The 20368-nt window shown below is 43.5% G+C and overlaps 1 protein-coding gene across 1 annotated transcript; it reads right to left on the bottom strand.

The window, feature by feature from the left end:
• Window positions 1–645: 645 nt before the first annotated feature.
• TBC1D9B (TBC1 domain family member 9B) lies at window positions 646–19641 on the bottom strand. Its single transcript, XM_026047432.1, has 22 exons — window positions 19519–19641; window positions 17702–17812; window positions 14976–15094; window positions 13222–13450; window positions 12256–12514; window positions 11699–11906; window positions 11355–11567; window positions 10717–10878; window positions 9990–10140; window positions 9387–9601; window positions 8547–8664; window positions 8081–8366; window positions 7663–7792; window positions 7309–7407; window positions 6445–6513; window positions 5413–5653; window positions 5117–5182; window positions 4892–4963; window positions 4415–4486; window positions 3216–3263; window positions 2648–2754; window positions 646–1863 (listed from the first exon to the last, which is right to left on the bottom strand). The coding sequence occupies exons 1-22, from the start codon at window positions 19634–19636 to the stop codon at window positions 1171–1173; spliced, it is 3786 nt and encodes a 1261-aa protein (XP_025903217.1). The 5' UTR covers window positions 19637–19641; the 3' UTR covers window positions 646–1170.
• Between the last annotated feature and the right edge of the window lie 727 nt (window positions 19642–20368).

The following is a 20368-nucleotide window of genomic DNA, read 5'->3' as shown; positions in this document are numbered from 1 at the left end:
CCCAGTTGTTGCATCTCTTGGGAGGAAGCACTGGAGAGAGGTCTGGTCTGCCCAGGTTTTCCACAACGGGCTGACGGCAGAGGCTGCTTTGAGTTCTTCCTCTGGAGGTGTCAATACCCACCGCGGTGTAGGAGCTTCCAAGATAATGTCCGTTGCCAGACGCTTTGTACAAGGGCATTGGGAAACGCTCAACAGGCGGCACAACACACCTGCAAAAACCCTGCTGCCCCAAACACTGCCTGGGTTGACTGCTGAGGGCTCTGGAGATCTAGATACATACATTGGTATCTGACTATGTATATTGGTATCTGACTGATCAGAGCATTCTTAGAGGTCTGCCTCAAAACTGCACCCCTCATTACTCCCCATATGGATTGACCTCATGTTACTTCTGGAGTCAAGGAGCTTGTGGCTTCCCTGACAAACAAACAAACTGTTAAAAAAAAAAAAAAAAAAAAAAACAGCTTCCAAAGAGTTAGAAAAGCAAAAGCTATAAAACAAGGTGTGCCTGAAAACTCTCCTGAATGTTGGCAGAGAAAAAAAGTGCTCGCAGACTATGACAATGCTGAACCGTATGTGCAAGAAACCTGCAGATCTGCGACACTCCTGTGTTTGGATGTCACGTTGTGGGGACCAGGGGGGCACATCTGCACTGTAGCTGCTGAGTCACAGAACAGCACTGAGGAACTGAACCAGACCAGTCATGGGCCAGGGTCCTACAGCACTCGCACACGCTGCGTGAGCTCGCAGAGCAGCAGCCAAAAGGGAATATGGTTTCAAGCCAGGCTGCATCTGCTCTGCAGGAACCTACAGCAAACAAGGGCAGGCAAGGAACAGTCACTGTCTGAAATAAAACTTCATTAAAAAGAAAGACAGCAAAAGGCAGACATGCATAATTCATGGTGGTAATTCTATATGTCAGGGGCTATTAGGTTCTAACAGCTCTTGAGAAGGTAACCTAATGCTTTCAGCCAGAGTAGCCAAAAAAGCACCTACACAAAACAGTCACTGTCGCAAGCCCCTTATCCACTGGAATCTATTGTAATTGTGTAGTTACTGGTCTCTGATTAAACAACAAAAAAATATCACAAAATACCAGTCCATCAAACCTGCCATCTGCCATGTTACCTCCCTGCTTTATCTCACAAGACAATTCCTGTTAACTGGAGCTCACCCTGTCACAGAGGACAGTTCATAGTCGCTGGAGGAACTGAACTGCCTCTCCACTCTCTTTTGATCTTTGATCTTCTGGAGAATATCAACCTTTTTCTCAAAGTAGTTTACAAGGGCTGTCTCTGTCAGCATGGATGCTAAGATCTGCTCGAAGGAGATGGACCAGTCTGTATCAATGGTACTGCCATACCTGGCAGCTGACCCTCCGCCTTCGCAACCCACCAGGACTGTGTCATCGGCAATGTCTTCACACTGCAAGGAGCCTGTGCTGACCATGGAGTAGGAAGACATGGACATATCATCTTTGGTTTCATCATCTGATAGCAGCTGTAAGGGAGAGCCTTGTCCTTCCCCTGCCCCATCTCCCAGAGTTTGGTTTTCCTGCTGAGTTTTTCCAGGTTGAGCATCGCCAGGGGTTTTGTCCTCACAGTCAGCTTGGGGTTGCTGCTCCACTGCTGAATTCTGGCTTTGTTCAGATGTTGGTGACTCCTCTTCACTCACAGGATCTTGGCTATTGTGAGTTTTGTTCTCTTCAGACTTCTTCACGGGCCGGTTGGAGAATTTTTTTCCAACCTCCCCGATGCGCAGGAGGAGACTGGCTACAGTGGCAATTGCATGGTACAGCTCTTGCTCCACCGGGTCCTCGCTGAACATGTTGTAGAGAGTCTTGCATAACTCTATGAACTGTTCCTTTGAAAGGCAAAGAGCAAAAATCAAACTTCAGGCTGCACAACAAAGTTACAGCAGTGGATGAAGCAACACGCGTATCTTGGCCAGCTCCTTGTTTATTTGCCTCCTCAACAACTTTGCCTCCCCACCAAGCAGCAACTTATTTTACCGAGTCAGAACAGTTCAAATTCTATGGCAGAAGGTAAATTGAGACCCAGATGGCAATGTGATACTGGAGTGGTTGTTGTTTTTTTGTTCTGACTGACACCCAGAACACTAACAGATTCACATCTGCAAAATCACACAGCTTAACTTCTGTCCTGCTGCTCTGTCCAGCTTCTAAGCACGGCCAAGCTGGGATAATGAGCACCCAAAGCAGAAATTAGAAACAGAAAAGACAGCACTAGTCACCCATGTGATCTGTAACCACATTGTTCCCTCTTCACAAGATAACTGTAACTGGAGACAATGCACAAACAAAAAAGCCGGGCAACTTTACAGCACTGATGGGATATTTAAAACACTGCTCCCGAGGGAAAACGTAGATCACAGTTCTTTCAGGAAAAGGTAGTCTGGGAGGCAGAGAATTTGTCTAGTAGAAACAATGCAGTTTGACAGCCAGATACACATCCACTGAGGAATACAACACAGAAGTGTGGAACCAGACACTACTAAAACTCACCAAACCAGTACAGCAGGGGAGATGCCTGGCAAGGACTGAGCGTGCAGGTGCAATGGTGGCTACACACTACTGAGTTCTCCAGTAAGCTCTAAGTCGTCTAGCTGGAAATCTTTCACTTCTTACCTGGCTCATTTTGGGAAGATCTTTGATGGTTTCTTTCCTGGACTCCTTTTCTTTGGCCCACATTCTTAGGTAGTACCGATAGTCCTGTGGACTAGTACCTTTCTCTTCTGCAAGATAAGGCCAATTAGGTGGTTAGTGGTTTCAGTATTAAAATGTGAATCCCATGTTAGAAAAAAGCATAGTCCTGGAAGCAAGCTTTAATGACAATTTAGGAGAAGATCTGTGAAGAAGGCTGTGTTGCTTTCTGCTAATTTATCTGGTATGATTCAGTTGTGAATTTCTTTTTTTACACTACTACATCAGCTCAGCTTCTCATAAATGAAATCTCTTAGTTGGTAACATTTGAAAATCATGTTTGGCAAGTTAATGCTTTGGTATGTGAAAGAGACAGAGCTGTAAAGGTATGAGAGAGACCCTTTTCCTAGCTGACATCCCCTGTATCTTTGTTCACGAGGGAAACTTTCAAAGATTTCTTAGATATAGAGAGGGCCAATGAATTGATGTGATGAGAGAGACAAGACTAAAATGTGTTGAAAAAAGCCACATCTATATATGATTATGAAATTACCTTTTTCTTGGCAGCTGTCATTCTTCCTTCCTTTGTCTTCCTGTGTTTCTAAAAGAAAAGAAGGAATTATAGCAGAAACTTTAATATTCAGTTTTCAGCAATAAAACACATTGAGAACATAAGACAATTCAGGCCCAAAGAAAAACTTCTGAATATATTAAACAGAAGCTAGTCTCACACTCCCTCATTATGTTTGGAGAAAAGAATGGGACAGGATGGAAGCAAGAGACTGATGGAAGCAAGAGACTAAACTAGAAAGAGCCAATCTGAACAGGTGGGTGAAATAAAAGTTGGCAGAAGGCACAACACTTAAGAGAAAGGTTGAAGCACAGACATAAAAGACAACTAAACAATGTGATCACTTGAACACAGAGATCAGCAAGCCGAAAATGAGATAAAAATTAAAAATAACAAAGCAAAAAAAAAAAAAAAACCCCACGAGGTTTGGCATTGCACCAAGTCAGGCCTGTGACACAAGGATAGCCAACAAATATCTGTGCTCATCATTATTCTTCAACTGAGCTGACATTTTGGGAGCTATCTGCAGTCTCTAACTTTAGGAATTTCAATTCAGACTCCCTATATTGCCACTTGATTATATGAAGTCTTGGCTCATCTCAGACTGCTAATTTCACAATCTAGCATCAAACAGAGCAAGTATCCCCCATGTTTATTCACACAGGTTTTGGGAACATTAACCTAATTTGACCACACATTTAGCACAAATGACATTTTGACCTTCTGCTATTTGACAAATCTAAGAACATATTTTAACAAATGTAGTATATTAAAGTCTACTGACATTTTTACAGAGGAATAGCATGTTTTGTTTACTTTTGCTTTGTTCAATTAGAAGACTGTGGAGGAGGCATAATGATAACACGACAACCATCTGCCTGGACCAGCGAGCCTAAATTCTTGCACACTCTGCTCTGAGCACAGTTTTTCCAGTCCCTTGTGTGACTCCTCCTAAGGGAGGCTGGACAAAACCTATTTATACCAAGGTTAAAACATAGTAGGTAGAATAAACCCCGCACTGAAAGATGTTTAATTGCTTATTGTGTTTTGCTTACAGAGGGAGTATTAGGAGATAGGAGCAGTGGCAATTAATTCACAGTAATTTCAATAGTGCATTGGTGCTGGCAGATAGTATCAGCCTTATGGCAGAGCTCAGTGTGTGCACATAACTAGAGACTGACCTTGAGACTCACAGTGCAGGCAGAAATCCAGCTCTGAGACAAAAGGAGATACCGGAGCAGCAGAAAAGGGGGCTGAGGGGACAATATCCCAGACAGAACAGAAGAAAGGGTGATATAGAGACAGACACAAAGGAGGAAACAAAAACAAGAAAAGAGACAATGAGACTTGCATGAAAACCCCAAATCAAGATGGGGATGGGGCTGATAAAAGCAGACACAGCACACACTGCTCCTCCTCAGCAGCCTGTGACTGTGCTTCAGAGCATGCTGTGTGCTGCATCAAAGACATGCTGAGTAGCTTCACCTCCAAACTTCTCTCCCATCGTGCAATGAAAAAGGCCAACCCAAACAAAATGGCAAATCTTCACATGCAGCGAACAGGAGATCATGCCTAGTGACATGACCCTTCAAAGCACACGGATTTGTGCTGCAGCTGCTCCCTAAACTGAGAGGTAGGGGCAGCAAGTGCTGTATTACCTTCTGTTGTAACATCCTCTGTGAAGTAACTTGTGGCCTCCAAAGCAGATTCGGTCTCCTCTGGACTCAGAGCTGTACGTACAGAGAAAGAGATGAGAGGTCTCTGAGTTAACTGAACTGCAGCATCACCAACTTCATTAGCAAAATTCATAAAGCATCCCTTTTTAATTGCATGCCAGCACAGACCAGGATCAGTTGTAGCAGAAGCCAGAATCAGTCACTCACCGGGAGGCAGATGCAGTTTGTAAAGTACTTTGAGTTTTTCAGTGAGGTCACCATGATACATCCCACCTATGAGCAAGAAACAAAAGGATAAGAAAAACAGCACCTAAGATAAAGAATCACCCTCTGCCCACGGGCTTAAAACAGACTGAGTTTCCACACTGTGAGGAAACACTAACTGCACACAGATCTGTGCAGAAGCAGTAAGGAAATCCACAGCAAAACTGCATTGTTCTGTCTTTGGAAAAGGACAGAAACATGCATTGCGATATTCCACTATCTCCAGAAACACCACTTACTCATCCCTGTCACAAATTCCTTGAAGTTGATGAGAGAATCCCTGTTTTCATCCAGAAGCCGGAACATTCGCCCTCCTAATACTGGTGTATGTGTGCCACAGGACCAGGGCGTCAAACTGATGAACAGGTCTTTGAACTGCTCCATGTCTATGCGATACTGCTCCAGGTAGGGCAGGCTCTGATCTCGACGGGCAGCTGCAGCACGATTATTTCCCCAGTAACAGCTCATCAGATACTTGGCCTTTGGAGGGAAAGGGTTAATAGGTCAGGTTAGCACATTATATTATAGATATAGCACAACAACCTCCAAGAGCAGAGCCTTTGTTGTAACTCCTCCAAAAACAGAGCAGGCAGAGAGAAAACATTTCAGGACACACTGTTTATCTCTACAGTATTAATAGTGTTACTTCACTACAAAATAATATGAAATGAAGAGAGAGAGAGGGATTTCACAGAAATCATGAAAAAATAACTTTATGGGAAAAATACAAAAATACTGGATCTCAGCAAAATGAAACTCAGAAGCTTTACTGCAAAAGGTATGTGCAAGGTTTGGAACTAAACTCCTCTCGCTGATTCTACAGCACAATGCAACTGAGTTTACAGTGACTTTGGTAAAAGCTGCTTAGTAATATCTTTTTAAAAAACCTCTGCTGGGAAATAGAGGCAAAAGTCTTAAGTATTTTTGTCATAATTACAGAACAAGTCAGCAGCAAACTTAAAAATAAAAACTAAAGTGTGTTTGATCCTAGCTTCTCATTCTAAGTGCTACGCATTCCTTTCCACTATCTCCAGGATCTTTTCCTAAACAAGCATCATTCAAAAGCTGTGACCACGTTTTGGTCATCTTTGCCAAAAATAAAAATCAGATACTAGAGTTAATCTCATTTATATCACATGTAGCACAGACCTACATTTGGTTTTGATCCACTGAATTACGAACTGAAACAGAGTCATTATTTCCTTTTTGTCACATTCTGGTATTTGTTCTCTTTGTGTCAGAATGCATCTTAACCAGCTCTAGCTTCTTACCTTGAACACTACATACAGCTCTTCTAATTCCTCCATAGAGAAGCCAATGTCACTGGACACAGCTCGGACCTGTAGTTCGGGAGAAAATTAGAGTGAACAATTTATTCCAAAGCCTGACAAATTAAATATGGCTTACTGAAAAACCACTGTAACATAGCAGAGAAAAAAACAAATGCAAACAGATGTGACACAGGAGAAGAGAGAAAATGCAGGCATTCTGATACCTCCAGTTGCTATGGATTATAGGTCAGGAAGACAGTTTCTGGTCAAGCAGAAACTGCTGACATTTAGAACAGCTAATAAAAATTACTGAGCTTATTTCCTGTTTTTGCAGGCATAAGAACAATATGTTGGCCCACCTTTTTATTTTTATCTTTGCAGATGCATTGAAAAATGGGAGTGAAAGAAACAGTTAGATGAGGTTCTCCACTTAGGATATGAGATAGTTATAATAGATGTTGATAGGCTTCTTTGGCCCCAGTCCCACCTACAAAATACCTCAATATTGCAGAAAACTCTCTAAATGGGAGGAAAGTAATTATCCGCCAAAGACTGCAGGTGAGCAGTAAAACAGACTGCCAGAAATACAGAATATTGCAAAGCTTGCAAGCAATTTTTATTTTCTTCCATGCCAAATACCTCATTTATTCATGCCCTATCACTTTGATCCATTTTATTAGATTAACAAGAATTACATTAAGAAGAAAACTGAAAATCCATGAATCCATTTTTCACATTATCTGCAATTCTTTAAATCACTTCTAAACTCGCTTTGCTACAGGGCAATCTTCCTAAATGCTTATAGCAAAACATGTTATATTTAATATGCCATTTGGCAGTTCATTTAATCTGGGAGTCACATACCACACTCTTCTTGGCTGTATCCTCCAGAGACTGGATCACTTTCAATCTTTGTTTAAAACGCATTTGTTCAATGTCATCTGCCTTCAGATTGCTAAATTTCTACAAGAAAAGGAGGAGACCAGGTCAGCACCATCGGCTATAGATAGAACATCCACTATTCAAACACACGCTCTTTAGCAAGTGCAATGTCCTCTCGGAGATGATCTAAATCCACCTGAAATCTTTTTTCAGTGGGAAAAACACGAGAATAAAAGTTGTGCCCTATTTCCCATTCACCCCTGTCCTGACTGCACGAGGAGGACAAAACTGGGCCTTATGAGGCAAAAAACACTAAAAACTAAGCCAGAACCTGACCTCATAGGAGGTTTTGATGAGCTCAAAGATGTCTATTTCAAGTGGTGGATCATCCCCACTGGTCAGCAAGGCGTGCAAGTGGGGAATAGGTGGAGAGACGCTCTGTTTGTTAACCACGTTGTCCAGATACCTGCAGTGAAAAGAACAGACACAGGACTCTGGGGTTAGTGTCAAGGAAAAGAACATCCTAAGCATTCCCAATTCCTTTCCACTATTAATCTACACAGGTGAAAAAAAAAGTGCTTAATAACAAAAAAAGCATTTCCTCCTAAAATGATACCTATGATCTGCTATGTAATGGAAATTGGAAAACACTGAGAGAGTCTCTTTTATTAGGTGGAAAAAAAGGACAATTAAAAAGGGTGTCATTATCGTCATTATCATTTAGTTACTTATAAGTAAGAGCAATGAATGGTACCTGCCCAGAATAGTCATGGCTTCACCTTCATCACAACACTGCAGCAGCTTCTCCATGTTGGCATCAAGGATGGCCAGAGACACTTGCAAGATAAACTTGATGCCCTCATAGAAAAAACAGTCAACAATGACCACTGCACTCTCAAAGGGCATGACACTGAGAAAGAGAGTGAGAAACCAGGAAAGAGATATGGTGGAAATCACTCCCAGGTCCTGCATCTTTTCTGACAGCTGTGGGAGATGCTCCCGTGTAAGTTCTTCAAAGATGCCTTGGTCCACTAATGCACCTGGAAGAAGAAACAACAACAGGGGGAGAGCTCAGATTTCTTGGTACCGTGGTACTGTGGTACCCAAATAAATCATGCATCACATTTAATTTATTCTGAGGAAACAAAACATTCCTAAGAGATGCTGGTGGAACTGCAGTTGAAAATTCAGGCTCCAGAAAGAACTGGACACAGACTCACCCACTACTCTTGTGTTGTAGTAATCTGGCAACATCCTCTCACATAAAGCCACTAGGAGCCAGAAAGCCTCTTCCTCATTGCAGTACAGCAACAGCACCGACGTAACAATGTTCATGGCCTACGAGCCAGCAGAGTTCAATATGCAGATGGAGGAGAGAAATATGAAAGTCCTCACATTTTATAACTGCTAAACTTAAAAAGCACGAATACAACTCTATATTCCTCTGGGAGTGACAGGCAGATCTATTTCCAGCTGTTACTGGTATATGAGTCACTTGGTGACCTTGAGTCAGTCCACCTTCCTCTTTCTGTTCCTCAGTTTGAGCAGACAGTAAATAACATGACTACCTCTGGTCAAGCACTTTCATTAATCTGATTATATTTATTTTCAGTGTTTTCATAAAAAGCTGTGCAATAATTTCATCATAATGGAAAAACAGAATGAGAATGTTTAATAGCAGAATACAGAAAACAAATCTGAATTTCTACTGAGTTGTCTCACAAGTCCATAACTGGATTCATTTCAATATATTGACTGTGTGTATCATAATATATTCAATTTGCTTGTTCATATTTAAAAAAAAAGTGGGTTTTTTTTTTTGTTAAACTAGGGAAGCAATAACAAAGAAAATCAGCACAGGATTGTGCCATGACTCCTAACAGAAACATGCAAGATATATTTAAAGATATATTAAGATCTCACAATGTCACCTCTTTCAGACTCTTATGTCATATGGGCAGCATGGAGGAAAAGCTTAAACTCAGCAAAAAAACGCTGAAAAGGTCCAAGTTAAGCACAGCTGCAGTGTAGAACTTACCAGTCTAAGATTACTTTCTCACCTGGCAGTACCCAATTGTTGGATTTCTGAATGCATAAGCTGTTAAGACTCTCCGGAGAGCAGCAATTCCCAGCTCATTCTGGAATGCAGGATGTTCTGGCATGGAACGGTGCAGATCTCTCTCAATTTCCTCCGTAGCAAGATTGTATTTTCCCATTGACTTTTCCACAAGATCTGCATAATATCCGGGATGTGTGACCATCTCATTCCAAGCACCTGTGATGACAAATACAGTTTCACTTCTTGAGCAACAGAATGCAGACTTTCTGCCCAGTTTCACCAAAGAGGCAGTCAGGAAGCACTATACAAACTCAACAATTACAAGGAGATATGAAAGTGTAGGAACAAAATCACTGTTAAATCATCAGGTTACAGTGTAGGTCCCAAGTACAGAAATCCAGGCAAGGAAGGCCAAATAGCTGCTCTCATAAATAGGTCATCTCAGAAAAATGATCACTGCACTTTTGTGTATAAGTTCCTTGAAGCACATTCAGACTGAATTAACTTTCTCTTCTGAAATATGCTCTGCTTTATATCTTCTCCCCTGAGAAGTGCAGAAAGCTTAATAGTTTTAGCTGCTGAAGTATCCAGTGCAATATCCCACCTGAGAAAAGCAGCCACAGCTCTCCACGAAGGTTCTCTGGGATTCCTTTTTGCACCAGCTCCCTAGTCTTGGCTGTGCGATACATACACATCCCTCGCCCATATTCAAAGAAATGAATGTTCCAAGACTCTTCCTTCATCTTCTCCTTTGCCTTCACAGGAATAAATATATTTTAGGAGATTAAAATATTTTTATGTTTGTAGGACAGGTGGTTTCAGAGTACTCTGGCCTATTCTTAGAAAGAAATGCACTGTGACATGTAAGGGCTTTTTGCTTCCTACTGCATAAAAGGATGTATGCTAATCTACACCAGTTTAAGTTTTAAAGGGTAACATGGACTGTGCAATGACATCACACTTCACCAATCTCTTCATAAATACAAGCAGAACCATAGTCTCAAATGATTTTTATCTAAGGATGAAGAGATACTAGTTCCTTTCTTTGATAAAGAAAAGCAGTTCTTCACAGACATGAATTTACATCCCAGAAGAACAGCAATACAAATTTCTCAGCTCAACTATCTCAGGTATCCCTTTGCTGATAGAGTAAGCTGATGTTCAGGTTACACCTACACAGCTCTCTCACTGTGCCAGACACAGCAGTGATACTACAGGAGTGAAAGGAGCCATTAGGAAAATGCATTTTAAGAGCCTTAGAGTAAGGCAGGAAGTCTGCTACCTATTTCAAACTATTATCATTAATTGCTTTAAGTTAAACTATTACTTACCCCCTTGGGTCCCAAGAGCTCCTCGGAATTTCTTCTGAAGAGTTTGAGTAGCCCCTGGGAGGCTGTTGGCACTTCCCCTGCACAGAAGTTGACGGGCCGACTGTTGAGAGCAGACGAAGGGCTAAGGGCAAGCGGGCTGCTGGAAGGCAGCTCTGGCACTTCCTGGAGGACACAGATATTTACTGTGATAAAAAATGTAACGCATTGCTAGAGTTGCACAATTAATCATACAGAACATATCCCCCAAAAGCCAGGTTGGATGCAGTTAGTAGAGGAGAGATAGCAACAATTTTGGCTCTTCCTTGATTTTTTTTTTATTCATATCATTCAAGAATTAGTGCTTAAATCTTTCACTGACTTTCAAGACAACTTATGCTACTATTAGCAGTGAACCAAGCCAGTTCAAGGCTGTAGGCAAACTTAAGCAATGATTTCACTATGCAAACTACCCTCTAGGGAAGAATGGCAAAGCAACTGAGCTAATGAGTAACAGAACGAGACACAAAGCGAACAGGCTCTGCCAGTCTCCATCCTCTGTTAACGGTCCATCAAAGAGACATCATTTGCCGGCACACACACTGTAAGGAGCACAGTTTTGAGAAAGGGCCAAATGCTCCTCCTAGCTCTTTTCTTAGTACCTCACAACCAGGATCACCGAAATTCCACTTCCATTCCCTGTCGCTGCCACAGGGTTTCTTGGATGGTGTTCTCTGCAAGAAATCAGAGATTCTCTGCACCAAGAAATCTCGGTCCCTCAGATTGGCAAAGAAGAAAGTCATTTTACTTCTGGTGCTGATGGACAGTGGGCTTGGCAAGACACTGGAACTATCTGCTTTCTCAACAATTGTCACCTAGAAGACAGATACAAGGCCATTAATACCTAGCAGATTCTCCATCCTTGGTAAAGTAACACACAAAGGCTAGAAACACATAAAAGATAAGAAAGGACTGTGGTCTCAGTACAGAGCTAAGAGATCCCCACCTCTCTGAGAGGAATGATGAGATGACAGGCCTCCTCTGCCTTACTGGCAAAGCAGATGTAGTTGTTGGAAACGAACATCTGGCCAGGAATGTGCATCTTGTTGAATGGTGTCCACAAGGTACAGTCTGTGTGTCCATCTAGGCACTCATCCTTGGGCAGCCGGAAGGTGGCACGGTAGCATTCATTTTTGGCCCGAGCATCTAGGTCCCTGGCAAAGATAAAGAGCAGACCCCACAGGCAGTTTAATTCTGACTTGAATCTGACTTTTTTTTACAAGATTTTCAAGAGTTTCTGCCTGAAAATACCCTTGGGCATCTCAGGGCACATCATCATGCATGAGCTAGACAAGAGGGCATACGTGAATTAAATACCACTTTGGAAAAAAAGAAAAAAAAAAAAATAGGCAGAGGATTAATGATTGAAATAAGCTATGCAAACCCTGTGAGCCCCAATGTTGAGGGGACAACTGGGAATTATGTAAACATTACATAATAATGCAGATTGATTATTAACACCCTTTCTTCTCACTCATCTGTTTCACTGCTTGAGACACACACCTTTTTAGTGCAGAGATGTTCTTCAGAGGCTTCCTGGGCTTCGGGAGGGACTTGTCCTCTAGGAAGCTCTCGTTATCCAACAGCTGCCGCATAGCAATGTTTGCCAGCTGCTCCATCAGCTTGAAGGTCTCGTTGATATTGAGGAACATGGAAAAATATAGCTCACTGTCTCTTGTGCTCACTTTAATGCACTCAGGGAACAACAGTGTAGCATTTTTTTCTAGCTGGGTTACATCCACCCACTGGATCACCAAAGTCACTGGAAAAAAAGTATAAAGAAAATGCCACTAAATTTGAGGCAAAAAAAAAAAAAAAAAAGCGATCATAACAGAAGCCCAAACAGTAAGTAAAGTAGCACTATTTTTCCCTCTCACACAAGAACAATTATTTTCTTCATACTTTTACTGGGCTCTCCAGAAATACTTGGAAACAATCTTTGGACTAACTAGGCTAGAAATAATGCAGATCCAAATGGAATATCTCCCAGCTAGTAGATGCTTCCAGCTACACTGACCCAAATTTTTATTCCATCTTTCCAGCAAGTTAACTTTGGACCAAACAGCCCAGGTTTTGAAAGTACTAGGAAAGTGTGTCCCAAACAAACACTGAAACCAGAACATTGCTTCATTCTTTAATGTAGGAGAAGTAAAACTTTCAGGTGTACATGCATAACTTGTGTTTCTCAGCCACATTTTCAAAAATAACTCAGACATTTAGTCTAAGTTTCACTGAAGTGCCTTGAGTATCAAAATCTGAAGAGACAGCTTTGACTTGCAAGTAACATAAGTGCTTTTCAAGATTTTTCAAAGAATCTCAAGGAAGCTAAATAAGGAGTGCAATGATTGATCTATGGATTATACACTGGAGCTCAAAGGATTCCTCAAGGGGAAGAAAACAAATAGCTTAAAAGTTCACATGAAAGATCAACCACATCAAATAGATGCGTGAAAGTGGCTGTTAACTCACCCTCTTTGCCTAGCAGGAAGGAGTAGAAACAGAGGTGATTGACAGTGAGGTACAGCCAGCCCTGCCTGGGTACACGTCCCTTCCAGTAGCTGCAAGAATAGTAATTGACCAACTTCTCCACCTCAGGCATCCCAAACTGCTTCCGCATCTTCAGTTCAGCCTCTTTGAATTTACCTGGATCCTCTTCACTCTGAGGCTGCTGATTCTTGTTCTCTTCGGCGATAATTCCCTGTAAGAACGTGAGAGAGAGGAAATGGAAGGGAACACGTCTGTTGACAGAAAAAATACACAGGAAAAGGTCACAGATGCAAACCTGAAGAGAAAAAGAAGAAATGTGTCATAGCAGTTATCATTTCTTCTGTCAAGTTAAAGAAACTGTGAAGACATCTAGAAAGGGCAGTGAGAGGGTCTGGGTGGCTGCTGGTGGGTCTGCTCCTGAACACAAGCAGCTAGTGCTCATGTTTAACAATTAACTGAGTTTCTCACAGCAGGCCTAGTAACACTCTGTGTGCCCTGAAGGGAAATCTGGAGTCTCCTCTCACTTGTGACTAGGCTTCAACAGGAAGAGGATCATCTGCCAGGAACTCTGCAGTCTGTCAGATCTTGACTGGCCAGAAGGAAAAACAAATGACCATAATATCTCCGTTTCCCTCCCACACACCAGCATGCACACACACGCACAGAATCTGATAGGAGTATTGGGAAGGGAAAACTTCTCAGAGTCACATGCACGACTGACCTTACTTTTTCTCTGTATTATGTTAACTAGTCACTCAATTTGTGGTGTTCTAGACCCCGGGGAGGGGAAAAAACGGTTACTGTTCAGTTCCCCAGCAACAGTATGGAGCTCAGAGGAGGAAGGCAGCTGCAATTTTTAATATGAACACTTGCAGAGGTCTTCTGGTTACACATCTCCGATAAGAACAGAGTTCATAGCAAAACATTGACAATTGTATAGTTCTTACCAGTAAAGTTTTATTCTCATTCCCATTTTCTTAAAGAGGCAATTTAAACAAATAATATGCAGAAAAAAAAAGAACCTGCCTGGTTGTATTCATGACCAGACCAGTACACAAACCGAGGCCTTTCTTTTCAAGCTGCCCACATTATGTATCTCTCTAGAGAAAGACCCAAATGGCCTGAAACAGTTTTCAAATCCAGGTTACTTTGTGCACTGAATATATTGGTTTTGCAAACAAATGTATATGAAGAACTGCAGCCCCAAACTGTTACTGTTTCATTAAAAAAAAAAAAAAACAGTAGATAAAGGTTTCTACCCTGGAGAATCTGTGGGCTGTGATTCTGAAGTGTACAAGCTAACTGTACAAGAAGCAGAAATGCTTGTCTGGATCTGAATTCAACACGATTCCTTTACATCCTAGATGGCTTCTACATGAGCACAGCAGCACCAATATATTGCTTACACTGTAGAATTGGCTCTCAGATGTGTTGCTAGATCAACCCAAATGTAACGTTTTCTCTGCCTCAAGGGTATAATCCGCAAGGATTTTAGAGAAGCAGCACATTTCAAAGCATTACCAGTCTACGCAGGCTGCTCTTTGATAATCATTTGCTCTGTGTGATGGCCATAATGAGACATGAACCCCCAACGAAAATACACCTCAAAAGGGAGCAGAGCGAAGTTCTGCTATGGAGCTCTTGCTCCCTCCCTCCCAAGGGTAAGAAAAGCCTCAATATCACCTCCCCATTCTTTTTCAGGATCTGGAAGTCCTTCGGAGAAACATGTCCCTTACATGTATCTTGCCCTTCACGAATGTGGTGATATCTTCTTCGTTATCAAAGATGGAGAGAGTCTGAAGTAAGTTATTCTCCAGCCATTCCCAATGCTTTGTGATCTCTTTACGAGATGATCCTAATTGAGGGGATGAAAAAGGAAGGGGAGAACAAATAAAAAGGAAATTAGAACAAGCTTTTCTTTTCTTCTTCTTCTCCCTCTGGGTTCACAGCAGGAAACTAATAAATAGAAAAATGTTAATCAGGACACAAAAACACCAAATGTAAAGGATATTTTATTTACCCTGACACTATAATTTTAATGAAATGTCTCCATTGGCACTGAAAATTATCAACTTACAACCAACAAATCATCCTACTTGCCAGGATGCAGCACATTTTTTTCTTTCCAGACAACAGGCATTCTTATCTTCCAGATAAGAAGCATTCTTTTAATTTCTCAGTATTCTAGAATAAATATAATGAACTTAGAAGAACTTTGAAATTTCAGACTAACTAAAATTCTTTTATACCTATGGAGAAGTTCCATTTTCTATGTGCAACTGTCAGCAGAAAGTAGACAGTTTCAAAATAAAAAGAAAACAAATCAGTCACATGTCAGGGGCTATGTTGTTTGCCTTCTTAAAAAGAAACATCTCAGCAAAACTTTATACTCAAGTCTTCTTCAACCACGCAGCCCACAAGAGGAAACAAAGGAAAAGCTTCACAGTACAACCCATTTAAGGAACTTAGCTATAGAAAGTTGTCTCAGCTAATGACTTGTAGTAAATACAGATTTCTGAAGTAATTTGAACAAAAGACTTCTTTTTCTCTACCAAAGGCTGTCATTGTATTCTCTTGAAGGCAGAAAAAAAACGGGGAAGAAAAAAAAAAAAGAATTTTCTAAGTAAGATAATGAATATCATTAAACGGAAACAAAAGAAGTCAAACTGTTCAAATGCAAGTTCAAGACGTTTGCAAGTTTTTTACTCTGTCAAATTTCAGTATTCAATTTCTGAATTTTCATATTACAGCAATGGAACATCTGAAAATGTTAACTGGAGTACTTCCAGTTAGCAGCAGCATCCCTCCCATTACTCGGTTTCTCTGCGAGAACATTAGACCCTTCAGAGTGGCTAATGAGGAAAACAAAACAGCATCATGTTACACCAACAGTTCCCTAAAGCTCATATTCTACCTGGCCTTCTTAAGCAGCAGCTTCAGCAAAGACACAGCCATCACATAGTTGCAGTTGGACACCTAACCACACACAAAAAGACAACCCTTCTGTGGTTTCATAAGCAAAAAATAACTTCAGGACTTAGATCAAAAACTAGAGAAGAGTTTGCTCCTCTCAGAGGGCTACGGATTTGAGATTCTGCACTGGTCAATGAATTAGACAACAAATATTTTTTCCTTGGCCTCTGTGTATAAGCTTATTTGAAGCCTAATCTAGCCACTTGCCAATGTTTGGAAGCACAAATGATTTTGAATAATGTTAAATGGCTTCTTTTAGGGGCACTGGAGTACCAGAGGATGCTCTGGCCTTAATTGCACAGGTCCAGCAGCAGTTGCAGGGGGATAAACCCTCTTTTCTGGTTGGTTTCATGAGCTGTACTTTCTGCTGAGAGACAGGAGACAAACTGGTCTAAAAGAAGGCAAGCTTCAGCAATTGAAGACTTCCTGTGAACACCTATGAACTTCAAATACATTTTATGCATTTTTCAACTGCAGAACCATATACGCTTTTATCACTTCAAATTTACCAATATTTTGCTTTTAAAAGCAGATGAGCACATGGTTAAAAATATTTTGGATGAATATAAAGATATATATTTTAGTCTAAGAATGTACAGAACTCCATAAAGTTGCTGTATGTCCCATCCATACTGAACTACTTAAAAGTAACTGAAACATAGAGGATACGTTGAAATTCTAAACATATACCACATTCCTTGAACATCAGATATTACAAAACTTCAAATTTGTATCACACACAGCCACTGAGCATTCTGCTTCCTTCTGTTTGGTTTCTTGCCTGCCATTTTATTTTCCTGCTTTTGTCCTCTCTGTCTCCTCTCTCCTCAAAAGGAAAAATGAGTTTCTGTGAAACACAGAGCAGTTTCTGAACTTCTCTCCTGCGGAAGGTAAGTAGCTCTGCAAGGCAGAATATTATGTTGGTTGCCTGGGGACAAGATGGGAACAGGGAAAACAAGACATCAACATCTGTGGGTTTAGGAAATGATTACTTCATGTTCAGGTTTTACTTTCCAACCACAAAGTGAGAAGCAGAGATTCTTATATATACCAAATAATAAATAATGCCTGCAGATACCTCAGCAACCAGTAAGACCTAGAGCCTTAGTCAAAATTCACTACCAGATATCAGAAGGGTGCACAACAACACAGCAGTCTCTGTCATCCCACGTTTAGCCTCTGATTTATCTCACTTTGACCCTGCAAACATATATTCCTTGGAAGAAAGAATTTGTAACGGAAATGTAAGCTCTTGGAGGGTCTAAGGTTCCTAGTCTCCAGTTTGAACACTTTGGAGAAGTTCTGTCATTTTTGGCACGTGGGCTGTCCCAACCAAACACTGAAGCAAGACACTTGCCTCTCCAAAAGCCCTGGGAAGTTTCCTGAGCAGTCACAGAACATCTCTAAGTGGGATAAGTGCTAATTAGAAGACAACAGACATTATGGTAACACAAATGCAGACCCTGACGACAGGCACATCCAGACCTACCACATGCCACCGCCCAATACACTTGGGAGTCCTGAGTCTGGTGCAGAATACGGTACGGGGCAACTCTGGCACTGGAATCCAAAACCACGTCCAGCGTTCCCACAAGGAGGCCTAGGAAGCAAAAGTACAGAAATTAATACAATGCAATAGCAAATCAAGGAGCTGGGTTAAGCAAAAATACCATATCGACACAAGGGAAAATGTTGAGGGTGCATTAGGTGCCCTGCTCTGGAAAACGGAGTCATGGTGATAAAACTACCTTTAAACTAGGGATAGTCAATCCTGCTGTTGATGAAGCTTAGATTGCAGTTAAATGTCTTCTAAATGTCATTATAGCCCACTGCCTTCCTAGAAGAGTTCTATAATAGAAGTAAAATGCATTTTTTCTATGGGAGGGTCTGGGTGCATTGAAGATGCAGCTAAAGTGGGAAGCTTTCAAATTAACTTTATCTGAAAACCATAAAAAATGTTCTTTAGATCAGAGCTTTGTCCCCAGCATGGACAATATTCCCATAAGACTGTAGGGTCTTTCATCACTAAAGCTAAACAACTGTAACATGAAGTCTCTAGAGTTTTCATCCTTCTCTTATTAAAAGTGATTTTAAAGACTGAAGGAAAGCAGAGAACCAAAACTTGACAATGCAGAAGTGAAGCTATATAAAAAAAAAAAAAGAAGTTATAGTCTTAACTAAAAAGGTGGGTACATCCAGAGCTGCCTAATGACAGCCACCAGACTCTGTAGAGCAAATCCATATATTTCTACGGTGAAGTCTATTTACTAGCTAATCCAAATATTTAGGATGATACTTGCTCTGCCACTCCAGATAACGCATTACACCGGTAGCACAAGTGTATTTTGCAACGCCCTGACGTTTTTAATGCTTTCTAACAGGAGAGCTCGGGGAGGGAGCACGGGCCGGTGCTCAGGAGACCAGGCCCAATTCCCATCTTGCTCTCCTGCCTACGTTTTGGTTTTGGTTAAGCCCAGGCCAATTGTCCCCTGCAGCCCCTTCACCACTCGAAGGAAACCTGGGGTCTCCTCCCGTTCCCTCTCCCGGCTGCCAGCCTGTGCTAACGGCCGGGTGATATCGGCGCTTCCAGAGGAGCACCGTGTTGGTGCACAGGCCGCTCGGAGCCCTCACGGGCTTCGGCCACACGCGCGTCCTGCGCAGCGGCCTCGGCTCCGGCCGCGGGTTTCCTGCGCGCGGCTGCAGGCGGAGAACAGGCTACACGTTGTCCTGGATGCTTCCCAGGGCGGTATCTCGCGTGTCCCCTTTTGACACGCGTTCTCCTGCCTCTCAAACGCTGACCAAACGCCAACTCCAAACATCAACGCGTGGCCACGGAGCTCCCCGGGGAGGACACGAGGCCACCAACACGCCGGGGCTCCCTGGACAGCGTGGGCTTGGAGCGAGACGTTTCTCACGGGCTCAAAGCTCCAGCCCCTTAAACACAGGTGGGTTTAAAGGTTTGATCCTCGGGAAGAGCATCAGGTGCCCCCGCTTCCAGGGATGTTTCGGGGATGTTCCGCGCGCTCCCACGCACAAAAACTCCAGCGAGTTCTCGTGTAAAACAGAGCGTCGCGAACGAGCGAAGCCTCCCCGAGCACCGCGAGGAGGAGAGCCGCGCCACGGGTGTTTGCGAGGCGATTCGGGTGCCCAGGGCCGCGGCGCGAGCACCGCGAACGGCGGCGTTCAGGCGCCATGGCCGCCGGTCCCGAGCGGCCTCGCCGCGGCCTGGTCCCCGCGCGGGGCCTGCGCCGCCTGCCCGGGACCCGCCGCCGCCTTCCCGCCGTCCCCGCCGCGGGCGCCCCTCACCGCTGAGGCCGCCCCCTTTGCCGTGTCCCCGCCGGCGCTGCAGCAGGAAGAAGGGGTTGGCGCGCTCCGTGACCCAGAGCGCGCCGGCCAGCAGCACCTCCTCGGGCCCCAGCCACATGGCGGCGGCGGGCGGCGCGGAGCCCAGGCCCGGCCGGGCGTCCCCCAGGCGAGGCCGGCGCAGGGAAGCGGGGGGAGCGACCGGGCCGGGCCGCGCCGCGCACCGACGGTCACGGGGCCGCGGAGCCGCCGCCACGGCGCCCCCTGGCGGCCCGGACGCCTCTCGGCTCCCGGTGGACGCGGGTTCGAGGCCGCCGCCCGGATGGTCCGGGAGCTGTTCGCCTTTGCTCACGTTGCGGCTGTGCTCGCGCGGTGCGCTTTTTAATTCCTTTTGATGGATGTAATCACCTTAGCAAACCTTAATGCACTGGCCTATACCACCTACCTGCAATATGGTGTTGAATGCATTTATTCTGAGGTATACCCAGGCTGCAAGGGTGGGCTCGGCGAGAGGCTGCGGTGCTGCCTGCATGTGCTGCAGCACCGGGAACGCAGCAGTGCTCCCAGGAACCAGGGAGCCCCAAATTGCAAGGAAAAGCAAATGCAATTTTCACTCAGCAGAACGTGCTCGTACCAAACTCCCGGGGGAAGGGGCAGTTTTCAGGCAGGGGTGCACGAGGAGGGCCGTGCATCGGGATGCTCGCAGGATTCGCTCCCATCCCACGGACCTGAGCACAGCGGCTGCTGCAAGGACCCGCTGCCTGGGCTGCGAGGAAGCAGCAGCCTCAGGGAAGCAGCAGCAGCTCCAGGCTGGAGCGGGAGGGATTTGCGGGACCCTTCCCGCTAGGTGTCA

This window comes from Nothoprocta perdicaria, unplaced genomic scaffold (genome assembly GCF_003342845.1).
Source record: "Nothoprocta perdicaria isolate Ctin4 unplaced genomic scaffold, notPer1 scaffold_5, whole genome shotgun sequence".
Taxonomy (NCBI): Eukaryota; Metazoa; Chordata; class Aves; order Tinamiformes; family Tinamidae; genus Nothoprocta; species Nothoprocta perdicaria.
This window is presented reverse-complemented; position numbering and strand designations above follow the sequence as displayed.